This window comes from Schistocerca serialis, chromosome 5, assembly GCF_023864345.2.
Source record: "Schistocerca serialis cubense isolate TAMUIC-IGC-003099 chromosome 5, iqSchSeri2.2, whole genome shotgun sequence".
NCBI lineage: Eukaryota > Metazoa > Arthropoda > Insecta > Orthoptera > Acrididae > Schistocerca > Schistocerca serialis.
Window position 1 is genome coordinate 524,673,534 of NC_064642.1, and position 16,851 is coordinate 524,690,384.

At 45.6% G+C, this 16,851-nt stretch overlaps 1 protein-coding gene across 1 annotated transcript in view; it reads right to left on the reverse strand.

The window, feature by feature from the left end:
* Positions 1-11,096, reverse strand: part of LOC126482058 (carboxyl-terminal PDZ ligand of neuronal nitric oxide synthase protein) — a 948,220-nt gene extending 937,124 nt beyond the window's left edge. Inside the window, exon 1 of the mRNA XM_050106034.1 lies at positions 10,389-11,096. Coding sequence (XP_049961991.1) covers positions 10,389-10,496 — 108 coding nt within the window. The 5' untranslated portion in view covers positions 10,497-11,096. The remainder of the gene's footprint in view (positions 1-10,388) is intronic.
* Between the last annotated feature and the right edge of the window lie 5,755 nt (positions 11,097-16,851).

The window sequence follows — 16,851 nt, forward strand, 5'->3', positions numbered from 1 at the left end:
CATGAGGATAAAATCTGAGAGATTAGAGCCCACACAGAAGCATACCGACAATCCTTCTTTCCAAGAACAATACGAGACTGGAATAGAAGGGAGAACCGATAGAGGTACTCAGGGTACCCTCCACCACACACCGTCAGGTGGCTTGCGGAGTATGGATGTAGATGTAGATACTTGACCTTAATTCTTTTATCGACAAAAGTTTTCTGCTTTTACTATAATCTACTACAGGCCGTTACATTAAGTAAATTCTTGTCAGTCACTTCAGTTCTACTCACACTAAGAATATACGAAATTTATTCGCAATTGCGAAATATTTCTGCGGTTAGCTGCATTAGGTATGAAGACGTTACCTATTGGCGAAACATGAAAATTTTTTCTTAGACCGGGACTCGAACCCAAATATCCCGCTTGACACGAACGGTCGGCTTAACAAATTCGGCTAAGCGAGCACTCTTCCACGACCGACCCAAATTTGTGTTCAAATGTATGTGAAATCTTATGGGACTTAACTGTTAAGGTCATCAGTCCCTAAGCTGACACACTACTTAACCTAAATTATCCTAAGGACAAACACTGACGCCCATGCCCGAGGGAGGACTCGAACCTCGGCCGGGACCAGCCGCACAGTCCATGACTGCATCGCCCTAGACCGCTTTGCTAATCCCGCGCGGCGACCCAGATTTCCATGATGTCATTCTGTCTACGGCGAGCGATAGGGCCACTGACAGTATGACATATTACGAAAGTTTAGGTCGGTCCTGGAAGCGTATTCGAATAGCAGAAGTGATTAAGCCGACCGTTCGTGTCAAGAGGAAAATTTGGGGTCGAGTCCCGATCGGGAGCAAATTTTTATGTGTCGCCGACAGGTAATTTCTTCATACATAATGCAGCTAATGTCAGAAAGATTCTACAGTTGTCAATAAATTTCATAAATTTAATACAGCTACAAGGTCGTTGCTAATATCTGTTTCTTCATACATCGTTCAAAATAAGGGTCACACCAACTCTCACTCCTTCTTTTTAACTCCGGTCTGAGTAATTATTAACGAAAAACTATTCGACTTCTTAAGACAGTTGTTCCCCTAGACACCGTCTTTACCTTTTACGACGACAGATTCCAATGTTTACGATGCGACCCAGGCACCGACTAACTCGCATGCCCGCACGTTATGTGTTGGAACGATGCCGGTCCGACTTGACAAAGCTCCCTCTGCCGAAAAAAGGTGTCTAGCGTACCCAAGGTTCTAAAACGTCACGCTTGTCAGTTAAAGCAAGCAAACCAAAGAGTATTAGTATAACTATTTCAAGCCTTTCACAATGTCTCATTGAGGAACAACATAGGCCACAGTTGATTCGTCGATTGCAGATACTAATCGCCTTGGCGGAATTCAAGAGAAGCAGGCTATGTGCCACCTCTCGGTTCCATCTTCGTACGTCTCTCATCATCATACAATATAAAATCGACTCTACATTATACACACACTATAGTGACCTAAACAGAACACCTAAACTTAAAATGGGCACAGTTTGCGAAGGAAGAGTGTCAATTTGTTCGATAGAAGAAAATTCTTTCCAACTAACGGTTCGTCCCAGACAACCGTCCTTGTTGTTGTTGTTGTTGTGGTCTTCATTCCTGAGACTGGTTTCATGCAGCTCTCCATGCTACTCTATCCTGTGCAAGCTTCTTCATCTCCCAGTACCTGTTGCAACCTACATCCTTCGCAATCTGCTTAATGTATTCATCTCTTGGTCTCCGTCTACGATTTTTACCCTCCACGCTGCCCTCCGATACTAAATTGGTGATCCCTTGATGCCTCAGAACATGTCCTACCAACCGATCCCTTCTTCTAGTCAAGTTGTGCCACAAACTTCTCTTCTCCCCAATCCTATTCAATACTTCCTCATTTGTTATGTGATCTACCCATCTAATCTTCAGCATTCTTCTGTAGCACCACATTTCGAAAGCTTCTATTCTCTTCTTGTCCAAACTATTTATCGCCCATGTTTCACTTCCATACATGGCTACACTCCATACAAATAATTTCAGAAACGACTTCCTGACACTTAAATCTATACTCGATGTTAACAAATTTCTCTTCTTCAGAAACGCTTTCCTCGCCATTGCCAGTCTACATTTTATATCCTCTCTACTTCGACAATCATCAGTTATTTTGCTCCCCAATTAGCAAAACTCCTTTACTACTTTAAGTGTCTACTTTCCTAATCCAATTCCCTCACCATCACCCGACTTAATTCGACTACATTCCATTATCCTCACACAACCGTCACATGTGATTATTTTGTGGTGTTGAAACCAACCTTCGCGTTAAGAATGACTTTATGTAAACTATGGCGTTATGTTATGTTATGTTATGTTAAGTTAACTGGGGACCTAGAAACGACGGAGAGCCTCCGTCCCCGCCGCAGCCGCAGTGGTCCGCAACCCCACGACGACTGCCCCAGTCCACTACACCCCTCCGCCGCCCCACAGCGAACCCAGGGTTATTGTGCGGTTCGGCTCCCGGTGGAGCCCCAGGGGACGTCTCACACCAGACGAGTGTAACCCCCATGTTTGCGTGGTAGAGTAATGGTGGTGTACGCGTACCTGGAGATTTTGTTTGCGCAGCAATCGCCGACATAGTGTAGCTGAGGCGGAATAAGGGGAACCAGCCCGCATTCGCCGAGGCAGATGGAAAACCGCATAAAAACCATCCACAGACTGGCCGGCTCACCGGACCTCGACACAAATCCGCCGGGTGGATTCGTGCCGGGGACTGGCGCCCCTCCCCGCCCGGAAAGGCATGCGTTAAGACCGCACGGCCAACCGGGCGGCCAAACTATGGCGTAGTTCGTGGTGCTTTAAGACAGAGCCACAACAAAGTTTGTTGGTGCATAATTCTCGTACGAGTCGGAATACTGGGTGTAGCCGTCAGTTAAACAAGTTGTTTAGCAATGTAGCACTGCTGGCAACATGCCAGTTACCTTGGTTCAGATGGAAAGCAAACATTAATTGCTTCTGTTGGTTTATAAAATAAACACATAGCACGTTATTGCTTATTCTGTTTGCCTCCATCAATACGAACCAATGAACTGTTGACTGCGAGGCCTCACGGCCGAAGAAATGTTCAGGAAGCTACACTGATCAGAAGCCTCCGGACACCGCTACGTAATGCCAGAACTGGACCCCAGATGTCATGAGAGGTTGTAATGGTTCTTTATTTACGTGACCATTACGGCACTGCAAACCCAGTTCTCGATACCAGTAATATCACACTACTTTTCTGCGAAGTAACACACATAATTTTGTGACAATATTCACATTTGGTTTTATTAATGTATAGGTACTCCGATGTATCGATATATTACAGTGATATGGTTCTTGTGTGTATTGCTTTCTGTGAGACTGTCATAATCTTTGACTTACATGTAACCGTTTTGGCGCGAATACTCCCAGAGCAGTCTTTGTTTCACTTTGCAGAAGTTGTTATTTCGCTTTGTAAAAGAACAGTCAAGTCTTGTGTTTGGTTAAAGTGGAAATTAAATATATGAAGATTGACACAAAACTGTTTTCTTGATGATGTGACAATTACGAAGAAGTATATGTGAATTTACAAGAAGTTTAATAAAAATGTGGATAGTGAACACCAAGTCAAAAATTATTTCTACCATACCATTGTTCTGATCTGGGATTGTTTGATCATTAAGAATTTCCTGAAAAACGCATTTGTTAGGTCTTCAAATATTGCTAAAATACAGATCTGGACCTTCTAGCAGTCAAAGTGGAATCGCCCTAGAATCAACAAGATGAGCCATAACAACGTCGACGAAATCTACGTGGGAATCCATTCAAGATAAGTGCCAAAATTAATGACTTTTTTTACAGTGACTTCATTATTTCCATTCTGACGACACCATCCACAGTCAATAACTTTGTTGTTACCCGATAAAGCGAACATATGCTGCGTGAGCAACATTATTAACCTGATTTCTAACCTACTTTTCAAGTGGTGGTATTGTTAGAATTCGGACACGCCAATACAAAAGAAAGCGGCGAGTATAATGTTGTCCGTAGAGAAGGAGTGACAGCAGGATGCGTCGCACAAGAAAGTCTGGTCGTTGGATGTCACCAGAGTAAAAAATCTATCAGGTACATTTCATAGCTTCTGATGAAATGGTTCTGAAGTGGAAACGTGAAGGAACAACAACATCCAAGCAAAAATCAGACCTCATGTACTAACGGACAGAGCCCATCACACATTGCAAAAGGTACTTATAAAAACTCGTATGAAATCGGCGGAAGGAATCACTAGCGAGACCCAAAGCGTTACCAGCAATCCAGCTAGTACATTGAAGGTACGTAGAGTTAAAGGGAATGGGGTAGAACGGTCTAAAAGCTCCTCATAAGCCACATACCTTCGCAGTCAGTGCTGAGCGACACTTTCGGTAGTGCATAGAGAAACCCCGCTGAACACTGGATGACCGTAAACAAGTGATTTTGAGTAACGAGTCACGCTGTACCCTGTGGCAATCTGGTGGAAGGACTTCGGTTAGTTGAATGCTTGAGCAACGTTATCTTCCATCATTTGTAGTGCCAACAGTGGAGTAAGGAGGAGGTGGTGTTGACGGTACGAGTGTGTCTTTCGTGGTTATGTTTAAAAAAAACACTAAATGCGGGAGGATACGAATACATTTCACAGCACCGTGTACTGCGTGCAGCAGATGAATAGCTCGCAGACGATGACTGTATCAGCATGACAATGCACCGTGTCAAATAGCATCATTTGTGAGGCAATGGTTTTATACAATAAGATTCGTGAAATGGACTCACCTGCCCAGAGTCCCTACATGAACCCAATGCAACACCTTTTGGATGAATTAGAACGACGCTCCAAACCCTAGCGTCCAACGTCACTATCTTCTGTTGTCTCGGCTCTTGAACACGAATGAGCAACTATTTCTGCACATACATTCACACACCTCACTGAAAGTGTCTTCAGCGGTGTTCAAGCCGTCATTAAAGGAGTCTCGAAACTTTTGACCAGACAGTGTATGTGAAAGACTTTCCCTCATCGTGCAGAGTACCATCTTTCACCCGCGAAATAAAACGCCTAGAAAACGCTTTGTCTATGCGGAAGGGCTAGATCCCCTACAACTGGGACGTTTCGTTAGTTCACAGGTGAGAAGGTAAGGGCCTATAAATGGTACTTCTGCCCGAAAATTAAAGTTAAGATTGTATGCTGAATTAGGAATCGAACCCGGGCGGCTCCGTTTCGTGGGCTGTGCACAACTTATTACACTGTCTTTGCACGGCTCATACAGCGTTCATAACTTTCAGCCTGTCACTCTTTACCTGCACGCCAGACAAGCTGTACAGAGTCTCTCATATGGTACCGCAACTCAGAGCTCATCTTAACCGAAGCCTCTTAGATGTTTCTGACACGGCCGGCCGGAGTGGTTCAAAAATGGTTCAAATGGCTCTGAGCACTATGGGACTTAACATCTGAGGTCATCAGTCCCCTAGAACTTAGAACTACTTAAACCTAACTAACCTAAGGACATCACACAACACCCAGTCATCACGAGGCAGAGAAAATCCCTGACCCCGCCGGGAATCGAGGGGACTGATGACCATAGATGTTCAGTCCCATAGTGCTCAGAGCCATTTGAACCATTTTGTGTGTGTGTGTGTGTGTGTGTGTGTGTGTGTGTGTGTGTGTGTGTGTGTCAGAGAAAGAGAGAGAGAGAGAGAGAGAGAGAGAGAGAGAGAGAGAGAGAGAGAGAGAGGGAGGGAGGGAGGGAGAGACAGAGAGAGAGAGAGACGATGGTCTCGTTTTGTGTCGGCTTCTCTTACTCACATGCGGATATTTATCGAATGCTTGTAAATACTATGTTTTATGGTATGAACTGTTCTTCAACTACCGTTTGCCCCTCGAAACAAGAAACGAAACAGATTAGAATAATCGAAATGCTAGTCAGTGATTACGTGGGGTAAATAGGCAATGACAGCAGAAGAGACAAGCTTGCATGGCGTACTCAGCCTCATTGTGGAGTGAACCTACCCTCTGGAAACGTAGTTTATCGACCTGATGGATCGATAACGAGAAATAACTAGATATATGCAAGAAACTTCATCCTAAAATCTCACTGGCGAGTAAGGTAGACCGCAGAATATGTGATATCATTAGAGAAAACATCAGACCTCTATAATGACTCGGTGACGTAACAGGATTTTGTTTGCGGAAAAGCATCAATGACCAGTGATACGTACCACGGCAAGCTCTCAACAACTGTGGAAAAAAATTAAAAATATTATAACGAAAATGATGTTTCTGTTGCACATGCGCCACTCATGTGCGTTACGTTATAAGACTGCTCTGAAATGGCATCATACTGATTAGCGACGCCAGACCCATGCTTTTAGTCCTATGTTCGTTCAAATTTGTTATGGTCAGCCGAAGACAGGCTTGATGCAGCTCTTCACGGTAATCTCCACTTTGCAAACCTTTTCATCTCTGCATGACTATTGCAACGTACATCTAACAGAGCCATCTTGTTGTAGTCCAGTATTCCTCTCTTTCCTCCTCCTCCTCTTCTTCTTCTTTTTCTTCTTCTCACTGCGTTACTTCCCTCCGTGGGTCTTAGCCTCTTTCCCCCATTCTATCCGCTTTAGCACGGTTCTCCGCCGTCCCCTAACATATTTTTCGTATTCTTCCACATCGTCTGTCCACCGCATTCGTGACAGTCCTCTGTTTCCTGCCAGCTGGTCTCTATTAAATTTTTTTATTTCTTCTTCGTGTATCCGTCCTAAGAAAAAAGTCCAAGCCAAGCTATTCTCCTACTTTTTATTATTTTTACCGTGTCAGATTCCTTTTCCTTGCTGCAATTCGTCTTCGTAAGGGCAGTGCGGCAGCCCTTGTTAAATTATTTTTACAAGGCACAGGTGTTGACTCTGCGCATAACCCCCAACGTGCAAGTCCATACTTTCATTTCCGAGTTAGCTGCCCCAGAAACACTCCACTGAGCACATATACAAATGTTGAAATGTTACTATGTACCGCTGAAAGTGCGAATTATGACTAATAATTATCACAGGAATTGCATTTTTGTCTCATACTCAACAGTCAAAGTTCGAATAAATATCTTCATTCAAATACGTAATCATTGAACGGTGGGCTCTTGATATGAAACACGATGCTGTCGTATCATCTCGATAATTGTATGAGAGAACTTCGTCTATCTTGCAGCAGAACATCAGCTCGACACACGGGCGACGTAGGTGCAACAGCGCTTTAAAAGTGCTTTATCTTTTAGGAAGAGCTGAGCTGAAATTCACACGGCCATTCTATTGTACAACTTATTTCCTTCTACAGCTTTAGACAAATCCCGAAATAATTGATTCAACAGACTTGAGCTCACCAACCATCTGTTCCAAAAATCCCCTCCCTCCTCCTCCCACACAAAGACAACATGTACTCTCCACAATTACCACAACGTCGGCGAATTTAAATTCCAATCTTCTTTCTCCCTTATGCCATCTCGATAAATATCAAAGATATCACACACCGCAGACTAAAGATTCAATAATCATTGAAAACGTATGAACAACTCATTTTAATGTGTAATCAGTCCATTCAAAGTTCTTTATGAGAAAACTCACAGAGATTAGATAAAAAAAAGAAAACACGCTAATTTATTATTCTACGGCCTCGTCGTATTATTGCACTTCGTTTTATATAATCTGATAAAGTGATACATTTATGGAGTTGAGCCTTGTTGCGCTCATCAATTTACACTCAGTTTGCACGTTCAGTTCACACTTTGTCTAATTTTAGGAAATTGTAGCGATAGAAATTACCTTTAGTATCCAATGATTACGGTGTATGGATTTGTTTGTCAATACGTAACTTTTGAAGTTATTCGGAATCCTATTGACATTACTCCCGTTCACTGCAGGAACGGGAAGTTGTGCTCTGATTCCATCACAGCTTAGTATGGCCCTTCACGTCCTTGAACACATAGCCCCTCTGATCTGCCTAACCCGTACAGGCTATGACTGACCGACCTTAAATACGTTCTCCTTTGTTGTTCTACGCTAGAGAACATGGTCTTTATCCAGCAAGCTAAAGAAAAATCATCGATAACTACTAAAGGAACGAAGGAATTTGCCGTTCTCTGTTACCTGCCAATCACCTCCTAGAATAATACATGCAGTAATCCTTTCCTACAGCCATCCCTCGACAGCACCCTGACTGTGAAGTGTCCAGTGACGTTCCGAAAAGTAAGGTAGAAATAGAACTACCCATAGAATCCAGTAGTATAGTTGCTCTGAAGAGGACAGTCCAAATATCGACTTTAATAGTGATTTTGGATTCAGAATGTGGGGTCCGACGCTGGAAAAAATGTTAATCAAAGGACTGTTAGTACTGATCGTTCTGTTGACACTTGAATCATTAGAGATGGAACACGAGGCCATATTCGGGAAGGGGATTGGCCGTACCTTTTCCAGTGAAGCCTTCACTGCATTTGACTTCGAATATTTAAGGAAACTAAGGAAAACTTAGTCATTAACAGCCACGTAGTGAGTGCAGAGCGAAAGCTGAATCCTTTTATCCGCGTGGAGGAAAATTGGCATAGAGCAAAGCGTTGGCTCCGGTGGCTTACTTTCACTTTCTTCGAGGTCATTTGAGACTTAGTAATGGATCGGTTTGACAAAGATGGTGGAGTGGAGCGGATGTGACCTTGCTGATGGAACCGTTCTGGCATTCTGATGTGGGGATGTAGACATTAAAATAGTTCGACCCGACGGGCTCTGGAACACCTCTCCTTCCGACGACGGATCTAATGTTGCCTTCCCCCAAATTTATACCTCTGCTATACTAACAGCTATATACAGTAAATTCACCTGAAGCTACTAGCATGTTGATTGCTATATCGTTTTCTTCACGCCCAAATAAAAATCGAACTGTAGTAGAAGAAATGCTTTTCTTGGATTCCCATCGACCAAAAAAAAAAAAAAGAAAAAAAAACACCTAGTAAACATGAGTTATAAATGCATACCTTAAGAGCTACGAGCATTTCGTTCATCTTAGATACTGTGAAACATGCCTCTTCTACTCTTCTATACTGCATGCTTTTTTTTTAGGAGGTGCTATGGAACAAAACAAGAAAATTTTACTTTTTTCAGTAGAAGAGATGTGTCTCACATAACCACATAACCGAAGATGAACAAGTGCTCATAGCTCTTAAGGCACGCATTTTTTTAGAAACCATGTTTACTAACATTTTTTATTTTGGTCCATAGTTCAACCTCTGAAAGTTTGTTGGTCAAGTTATGGTTCACCCTGTGTATACTGTGGCAGCGTGCTTTCCTCGTAGAGTCGGGTCTTGGGTTCGAGCCCCGCTTCGAAAACGCGTCTGTATTTAATGTGTAAATTCTAGATGGATAATTTATGCATATCCAATTAATTAATAGCGGAAACGTAGATGGCTAACATTATACCATAATAGGAACAAAACATTATAGAATAAGTAGATCCGTTAAGTCGCTTGCGAGATAATTGAGAATGTGTGCTGTAAAGTTTTCGATTAACTTTCTTTCTTTAAAGTGTTAATATGACTGGTGTAATAGTACCCATGGCACTCAGAAAATTTCAAGATTTTATGACGAAGCTTGTGAGGCTGATTAATGTGGTTGTACCATTTACAAACGTAATGGCATGAATTATGAAGATGGTCAGGCCGCTCGTTGTGGCCGAGCGGTTCTAGGCGCTTCAGTCTGGAACCGCGCGACCGCTACGGTGGCAGGTTCGAATCCTGCCTCGGGCATGGATGTGTGTGATGTCCTTAGGTTAGTTAGGTTTAAGTAGTTGTGAGTTCTAGGGGACTGATGACCTCAGATGTTAAGTCCCACAGTGCTCACAGCCATTTGAACCATTTTTATGAAGATAGTCATAGATGCCTGAAATGAACTGCCTGGCTAAAAAAAATATTTGTGATCCATGACTGGACTTATAACAAAACAAATATTTCCTGGATCGCTATGAAACCTTATAAATCTGAAGATGGAGGCTTACTTGATTCTTATATACGTAGACGTTTCCAAAGCGGATAAGTGGACCTAGCGCAGTCGTTAGCACGCTGGGCTCGTGTTCGATAGGATGACGGTTCAAACCCGTGTCCGGCCATCCTGATTTAAGTTTTCCGTGATTTCCCCTACATCGTTTCAGGTAAACGCCGGGTGGTCCCTGTGAAAGGGCACTACCGACTTCGTTCCCCATCGTTATCTATGGGGATCGGACCGATGAACCTCACTGCTTAGTGCCCTCCCCGGAGTCAGCCAACCAACCAACCAGAGAAATGGATGGAATAACTTCTGTGGTACCACCTACCTTTGCCTGGAAGGTGATGCCGTGCTGGAAGGCCTCTTCGGAGTGGAGCGGTATCCTGGTGTCGTAGTCATCGTTCTGCACCAGGTTGTACTGCTTCTTGGACGGCATGGCGGCGGCTGTCACCGGCTGTGTCCGCCTGACGCTCTCCCGCGGGCCACGCCGACGCCGACGCTGACGCCGACGCTACGCTTCTGGCAACGCTGGCGCGACGCGACACGGCCAACAGAAATAGCCCTAGGCTCGTCGCCCCCGCCGGCCAGCCTATTCTTCTGCTTCTGCCGCTCTCGGCTACGCGAAACGCAGTCGCGCAGCGCAAGACCCTCACCGATGCAACTCGCTCTTCTCCGACACCGGGACCGACTCTCAACGATGCCACTGACTCCTTCCACGCTTCCCTCACGTTACATCCCCTGGAGCAGCCACGGGATTAATAATTTACCAACTACGGCACCCGCTACGCGACGACACCACTACGAACAACTGTCTCCTCGAAAATTACGCAAGTAGTAACCACGATGACAATAACACAGAATTTTCAGATCGAGCGCCGCCGCAGTCGTTCTGGACAACGGCGCTGTCGGCCGGAAGCAGAGGTGCCGCGCGCCGGCAACCGTCCTCCTGCGGGCACACACAGAGCACGCGACCGCGACGCCGGCCACTCTCGTACGCCAGACACCCGCGACCAGCCACCACGCGCGTCCGCGGCAGGCAGCACGCCGCTACTGGGGGAGCGAGCGCGCGCTCGAGCAGGCCCGCGCCCGGCCCCGCGACGCTGCTGCCATCCGGCGGCGCACTGCCCAACTGCGAGGCACACGCGCCACAGCCGCGAGATGCGCGGAGGCTGCGGGCGGTAATTAATTGCATGTAAAATTGTCGCGCTACAAGCAGTCGGATCTGCTTCATAACAACTCGGAGCAACGGCCACGCCTCGGTGGAATAGGATGAAGGACTAGCGTCACCTCTGTCTCTGGAGAGAGAGGTAGGGATGTCAGACTGTGCCGCACAGCAAACTACTCATTGCTGACACTGAACTCACTCCAGAGACGTACAGCGTATCTGTAGTTCTCACTCAATGAAACCACCACTATTTAGAAACTCATACGCACATAAAACACTTACATTTGTTACATATAGACAATATTTTAATTCTGGCTGTGACAACATCCTCAACGAAGGAAATAAAATATAGCCCGTTGCTCTTCTAGGAGCGGAGAAAAAAAAATGCAGCCACCATACCAGCGATCCCTTCAAATCCATCTTAACAGTCTTCTCTCCTTGTGTATCTATATATCTACATATCTATGTATCTATATAAATGTATCTATGTATCTATATAAATGACCTGGGTGACAATCTGAGCAGTTCTCTTAGGTTTTTCGCAGATGATGCTGTAATTTACCGTCTAGTAAGGTCATCCGAAGACCAGTATCAGTTGCAAAGCGATTTAGAAAAGATTGCTGTATGGTGTGGCAGGTGGCAGTTGACGCTAAATAAGGGAAAGTGTGAGGTGATCCACATGAGTTCCAAAAGAAATCCGTTGGAATTCGATTACTCGATAAATAGTACAATTCTCAAGGCTGTCACTTCAACCAAGTACCTGGGTGTTAAAATTACGAACATCTTCAGTTGGGAAGGCCACATAGATAATATTGTGGGGAAGGCGAGCCAAAGGTTGCGTTTCATTGGCAGGACACTTAGAAGATGCAACAAGTCCACTAAAGAGACAGTTTACAGTACACTCGTTCGTCCTTTGTTAGAATATTGCTGCGCGGAATGGGATCCTTACTAGGACATCGAAAGGGAGCAAAAAAGGACAGCTCGTTTTCTATTATCACGTAATAGGTAAGAGAGTGTGGCAGATATGATACGCGAGTTGGGATGGAAGTCATTAAAGCAAAGACGTTTTTTCATCGCGGCGAGATCTATTTAGGAAATTTCAGTCACCAAATTTCTCTTCCGAATGCGAAAATATTTTGTTGAGCCCAACCTACATAGGTAGGAATGATCATCAAAATAAAATAAGAGAAATCAGAGCTCGAACAGAAAGGTTTAGGTGTTCGTTTCTCCCGCGTGCTGTTCGGGAGTGGAATGGTAGAGAGATAGTATGATTGTGGTTCGATGAACCCTCTGCCAAGCACTTAAATGTGAATTGCAGAGTAATCATGTAGATGTAGATGTAGATGTGTAACCATCAATTCCACGAAAATATAGTAATCATACTAAAAATCACCCCAGCTTTCTGCCTCGAGTCTCTTACCTCACAGTCCATAATCCTACTGTCAACCTAACTAAAACACTAAAATAACTTGTTTTAACGCTGGAACATAAAGTTGGTATCCACACTTGCCAAGAATGATACGCTGAAGGACTTTCTACCATGGTACCATTTGCATGGAGGAGGACAGTGGGCCGGCCGCGGTGGTCTTGCGGTTCTAGGCGCTCAGTTCGGAACCGCGCGACTGCTACGGTCGCAGGTTCGAATCCTGCCTCGGGCATGGATGTGTGTGATGTCCTTAGGTTAGTTAGGTTTAAGTAGTTCTAAGTTCTAGGGGGCTGATGACCACAGATGTTAAGTCCCATAGTGCTCAGAGCCATTTTTTTTTTTTTTTTTTTTTGAGGGCAGTGGTAGGTACTAGGCTCCAGCCTTGAAAGTTTCTCGTACAATAACTACTTTTTAATTTCCAGTGAAAAACCATGTCTTGCGAAAAATTCATCTTAGACAGGAGATCGTTAATATGATCTGGCTGAGCCGGCCGCTGTGGCCGAGTGGTTCTAGGTGCTTCAGTCTGGAACCGTGCGACTGCTACTGTCGTAGGTTCGAATCCAGCCTCGGGCATGGATGTGTGTGATGTCCTTAAGTTAGTTAGGTTTAAGTATTTCTAAGTTCTGGGTGACTAATGATCTCAGATGTAAAGTCCCACAGTGCTCAGAGCCATTTGAACCATTTGCTCTGGTTGCCTCTGCTTTTCGCAGTTAGATATTTGCCTCAAAATGACTGTTCTGTAGCACCAATCACAGGGCCCGCACGTGCACGTAGAAGTGCCGAAACACGACGTGGCATGGACTCGACTAATATCTGAAGTAGTGCTGGAGGAAACTTACACCATGAATCCTGCAGGGCTGCCCATAAATCAGTGAGAGTACGACGGGATAGATATCACTTCCAAACAGCACGTTGCAAGGCATCCCAGACAAGCTCAATTATGTTCATGTCTGGGGAGTTTGGTGGCCAGCGGAAGTGATTAAACTGAGAAAAGTGTTCCTGGAACCACTCTATACCAGTTCTGGACGTGTGGGGTGTCGCATTGTCCTGGTCGAACAGCCCAAGTCCGTCAGAATGCACAGTGGACATGAATGGACGGCTCCGAAAACTCATATAGATGATGTTTCGTTGAATTGTTCGCACGCTGACACTTATTGATGGCCCAACAGTGAAATTTTCTGCAGTTTGCGGAAGGGTTGAACGATTCTCTTCAGTCGTCGTTGGTCCAGTTCTGGCAATCTTTTTACGGCCGCAGCGATGTCGGAGATTTGATGTTTTACCGGATTCCTGATATTCTCGGTACACTCGTCAAATAGTCGTACGGGAAAATCCCCACTTAATTGCCACCTCGGAGATGCTGTGTCCCATCTCTCGTGCGCCGACTATAACACTACGTTCAATCTCAATTAAATCTTGATAACCTACTATTGTAGCAGCAGTAACAGACATAACAAATGCGCCAGACACTTGTCTTATAGAGGCGTTGCCGACTGCGGTGCCGTATTCTGCCAGTTTACGTGTATCACTATTTGAATACGAATGCCTACACCAGTTTCTTTGGCGCTTTAATGTACATGAAACGTGCGAATATAGACAATAATGACCTGTATAATGGAATCACGAAAATGAAAATCTGTTCCGGACTGAGAGTCGAACCCTTATTTCCCCCTTATCGCGAGCGGCTACACCTAAACTTCCATGTGTAGTCAACCATTTGTCTAGAATATATATTTGTACATCCTTTATGTATATTCACGTACTAGAGAGATGTTTTACTTGAAAGTCGCTTGCTCGATGCCGTCGGACAAATATGTCAGATAAAAAAGGTATTTCACTGCCTGTGTTATTCCAAATTACGATGCAATTAACCTTCGGACATGCATGCGCGGATGGACGGATTATTGCAGATAGTAGTAGTAAGTTTTGCTGTTTTAAGGTTTAATTTTTAACACTCTGCTCCACTCCGCTCCATATTTTCGCAACGAATTGATTTGCGCCAGCTGATAGACAACCCAGTGAACATATACGCAAAACAGGCTGCTGTCACGCTTTCCCACACAGTTCGTGTCAATGAACCGCAAGCACGTGTCATTAGTGGTCCCTATGTTGAGCACTGTAGAGTGAATTATGAACTTGGAGATCCGCTCTATACGATGATGAGCGTCTGCTTTTCGTAGTTTTCGCAAAGCCGTCTTCTGAAACCACAAAGGTACTTACGAATAACCCTCCTTCCCGGACTGAAAAACAAAACGACGGGTAAAATACACTCCTGGAAATGGAAAAAAGAACACATTGACACCGGTGTGTCAGACCCACCATACTTGCTCCGGACACTGCGAGAGGGCTGTACAAGCAATGATCACACGCATGGCACAGCGGACACACCAGGAACCGCGGTGTTGGCCGTAAAATGGCGCTAGCTGCGCAGCATTTGTGCACTGCCGCCGTCAGTGTCAGCCAGTTTGCCGTGGCATACGGAGCTCCATCGCAGTCTTTAACACTGGTAGCATGCCGCGACAGCGTGGACGTGAACCGTATGTGCAGTTGACGGACTTTGAGCGAGGGCGTATAGTGGGCATGCGGGAGGCCGGGTGGACGTACCGCCGAATTGCTCAACACGTGGGGCGTGAGGTATCCACAGTACATCGATGTTGTCGCCAGTGGTCGGCGGAAGGTGCACGTGCCCGTCGACCTGGGACCGGACCGCAGCGACGCACGGATGCACGCCAAGACCGTAGGATTCTACGCAGTGCCGTAGGGGACCGCACCGCCACTTCCCAGCAAATTAGGGACACTGTTGCTCCTGGGGTATCGGCGAGGACCATTCGCAACCGTCTCCATGAAGCTGGGCTACGGTACCGCACACCGTTAGGCCGTCTTCCGCTCTCGCCCCAACATCGTGCAGCCCGCCTCCAGTGGTGTCGCGACAGGCGTGAATGGAGGGACGAATGGAGACGTGTCGTCTTCAGCGATGAGAGTCGCTTCTGCCTTGGTGCCAATGATGGTCGTATGCGTGTTTGGCGCCGTGCAGGTGAGCGCCACAATCAGGACTGCATACGACAGAGGCACACAGGGCCAACACCCGGCATCATGGTGTGGGGAGCGATCTCCTACACTGGCCGTACACCACTGGTGATCGTCGAGGGGACACTGAATAGTGCACGGTACATCCAAACCGTCATCGAACCCATCGTTCTACCATTCCTAGACCGGCAAGGGAACTTGCTGTTCCAACAGGACAATGCACGTCCGCATGTATCCCGTGCCACCCAACGTGCTCTAGAAGGTGTAAGTCAACTACCCTGGCCAGCAAGATCTCCGGATCTGTCCCCCATTGAGCATGTTTGGGACTGGATGAAGCGTCGTCTCACGCGGTCTGCACGTCCAGCACGAACGCTGGTCCAACTGAGGCGCCAGGTGGAAATGGCATGGCAAGCCGTTCCACAGGACTACATCCAGCATCTCTACGATCGTCTCCATGGGAGAATAGCAGTCTGCATTGCTGCGAAAGGTGGATATACACTGTACTAGTGCCGACATTGTGCATGCTCTGTTGCCTGTGTCTATGTGCCTGTGGTTCTGTCAGTGTGATCATGTGATGTATCTGACCCCAGGAATGTGTCAATAAAGTTTCCCCTTCCTGGGACAATGAATTCACGGTGTTCTTATTTCAATTTCCAGGAGTGTATTTTTCATATTGTTACTTCTATGGCATTAATTAAAATAACCAAACCTCAGTGACATTCATTGTGGAAAAAAAGGTTGCTAATGGAAGAGCTAAAATCTCCTTACATGTCTGGATGACCTCTGCATCGTGGTCTGAAAAGTTGAGTCCCAAAGCCCTACTGTTTTCCCCCCATCATCGAGAAACCTGGCCACCTACAGTGCCTGTATCAACATCTCCTGCCTTCCTTCATCCTCATGCGTGCCGTATCCTTTCCCAACGGAATGTTAAACGCCTTCCCCTCCGACATCGTGAACTCATCCCCAAGTGGTTTAGACCTCCTTCCAACCATAACCTAACATACCCGTCCCATCCAAACCGCCCCTTTTCTCGCCCTGCTAGCATCCAATTCCCATTCTAATATCTGCAGCTCAGCTAACAGTTCTCTCCTTTCCCATCCAACAATGTTCCGAAAACTCATGAACTCATGTCCCAGTCCACACTCACACTCATTGAGAGATCACATCGTCTAATTC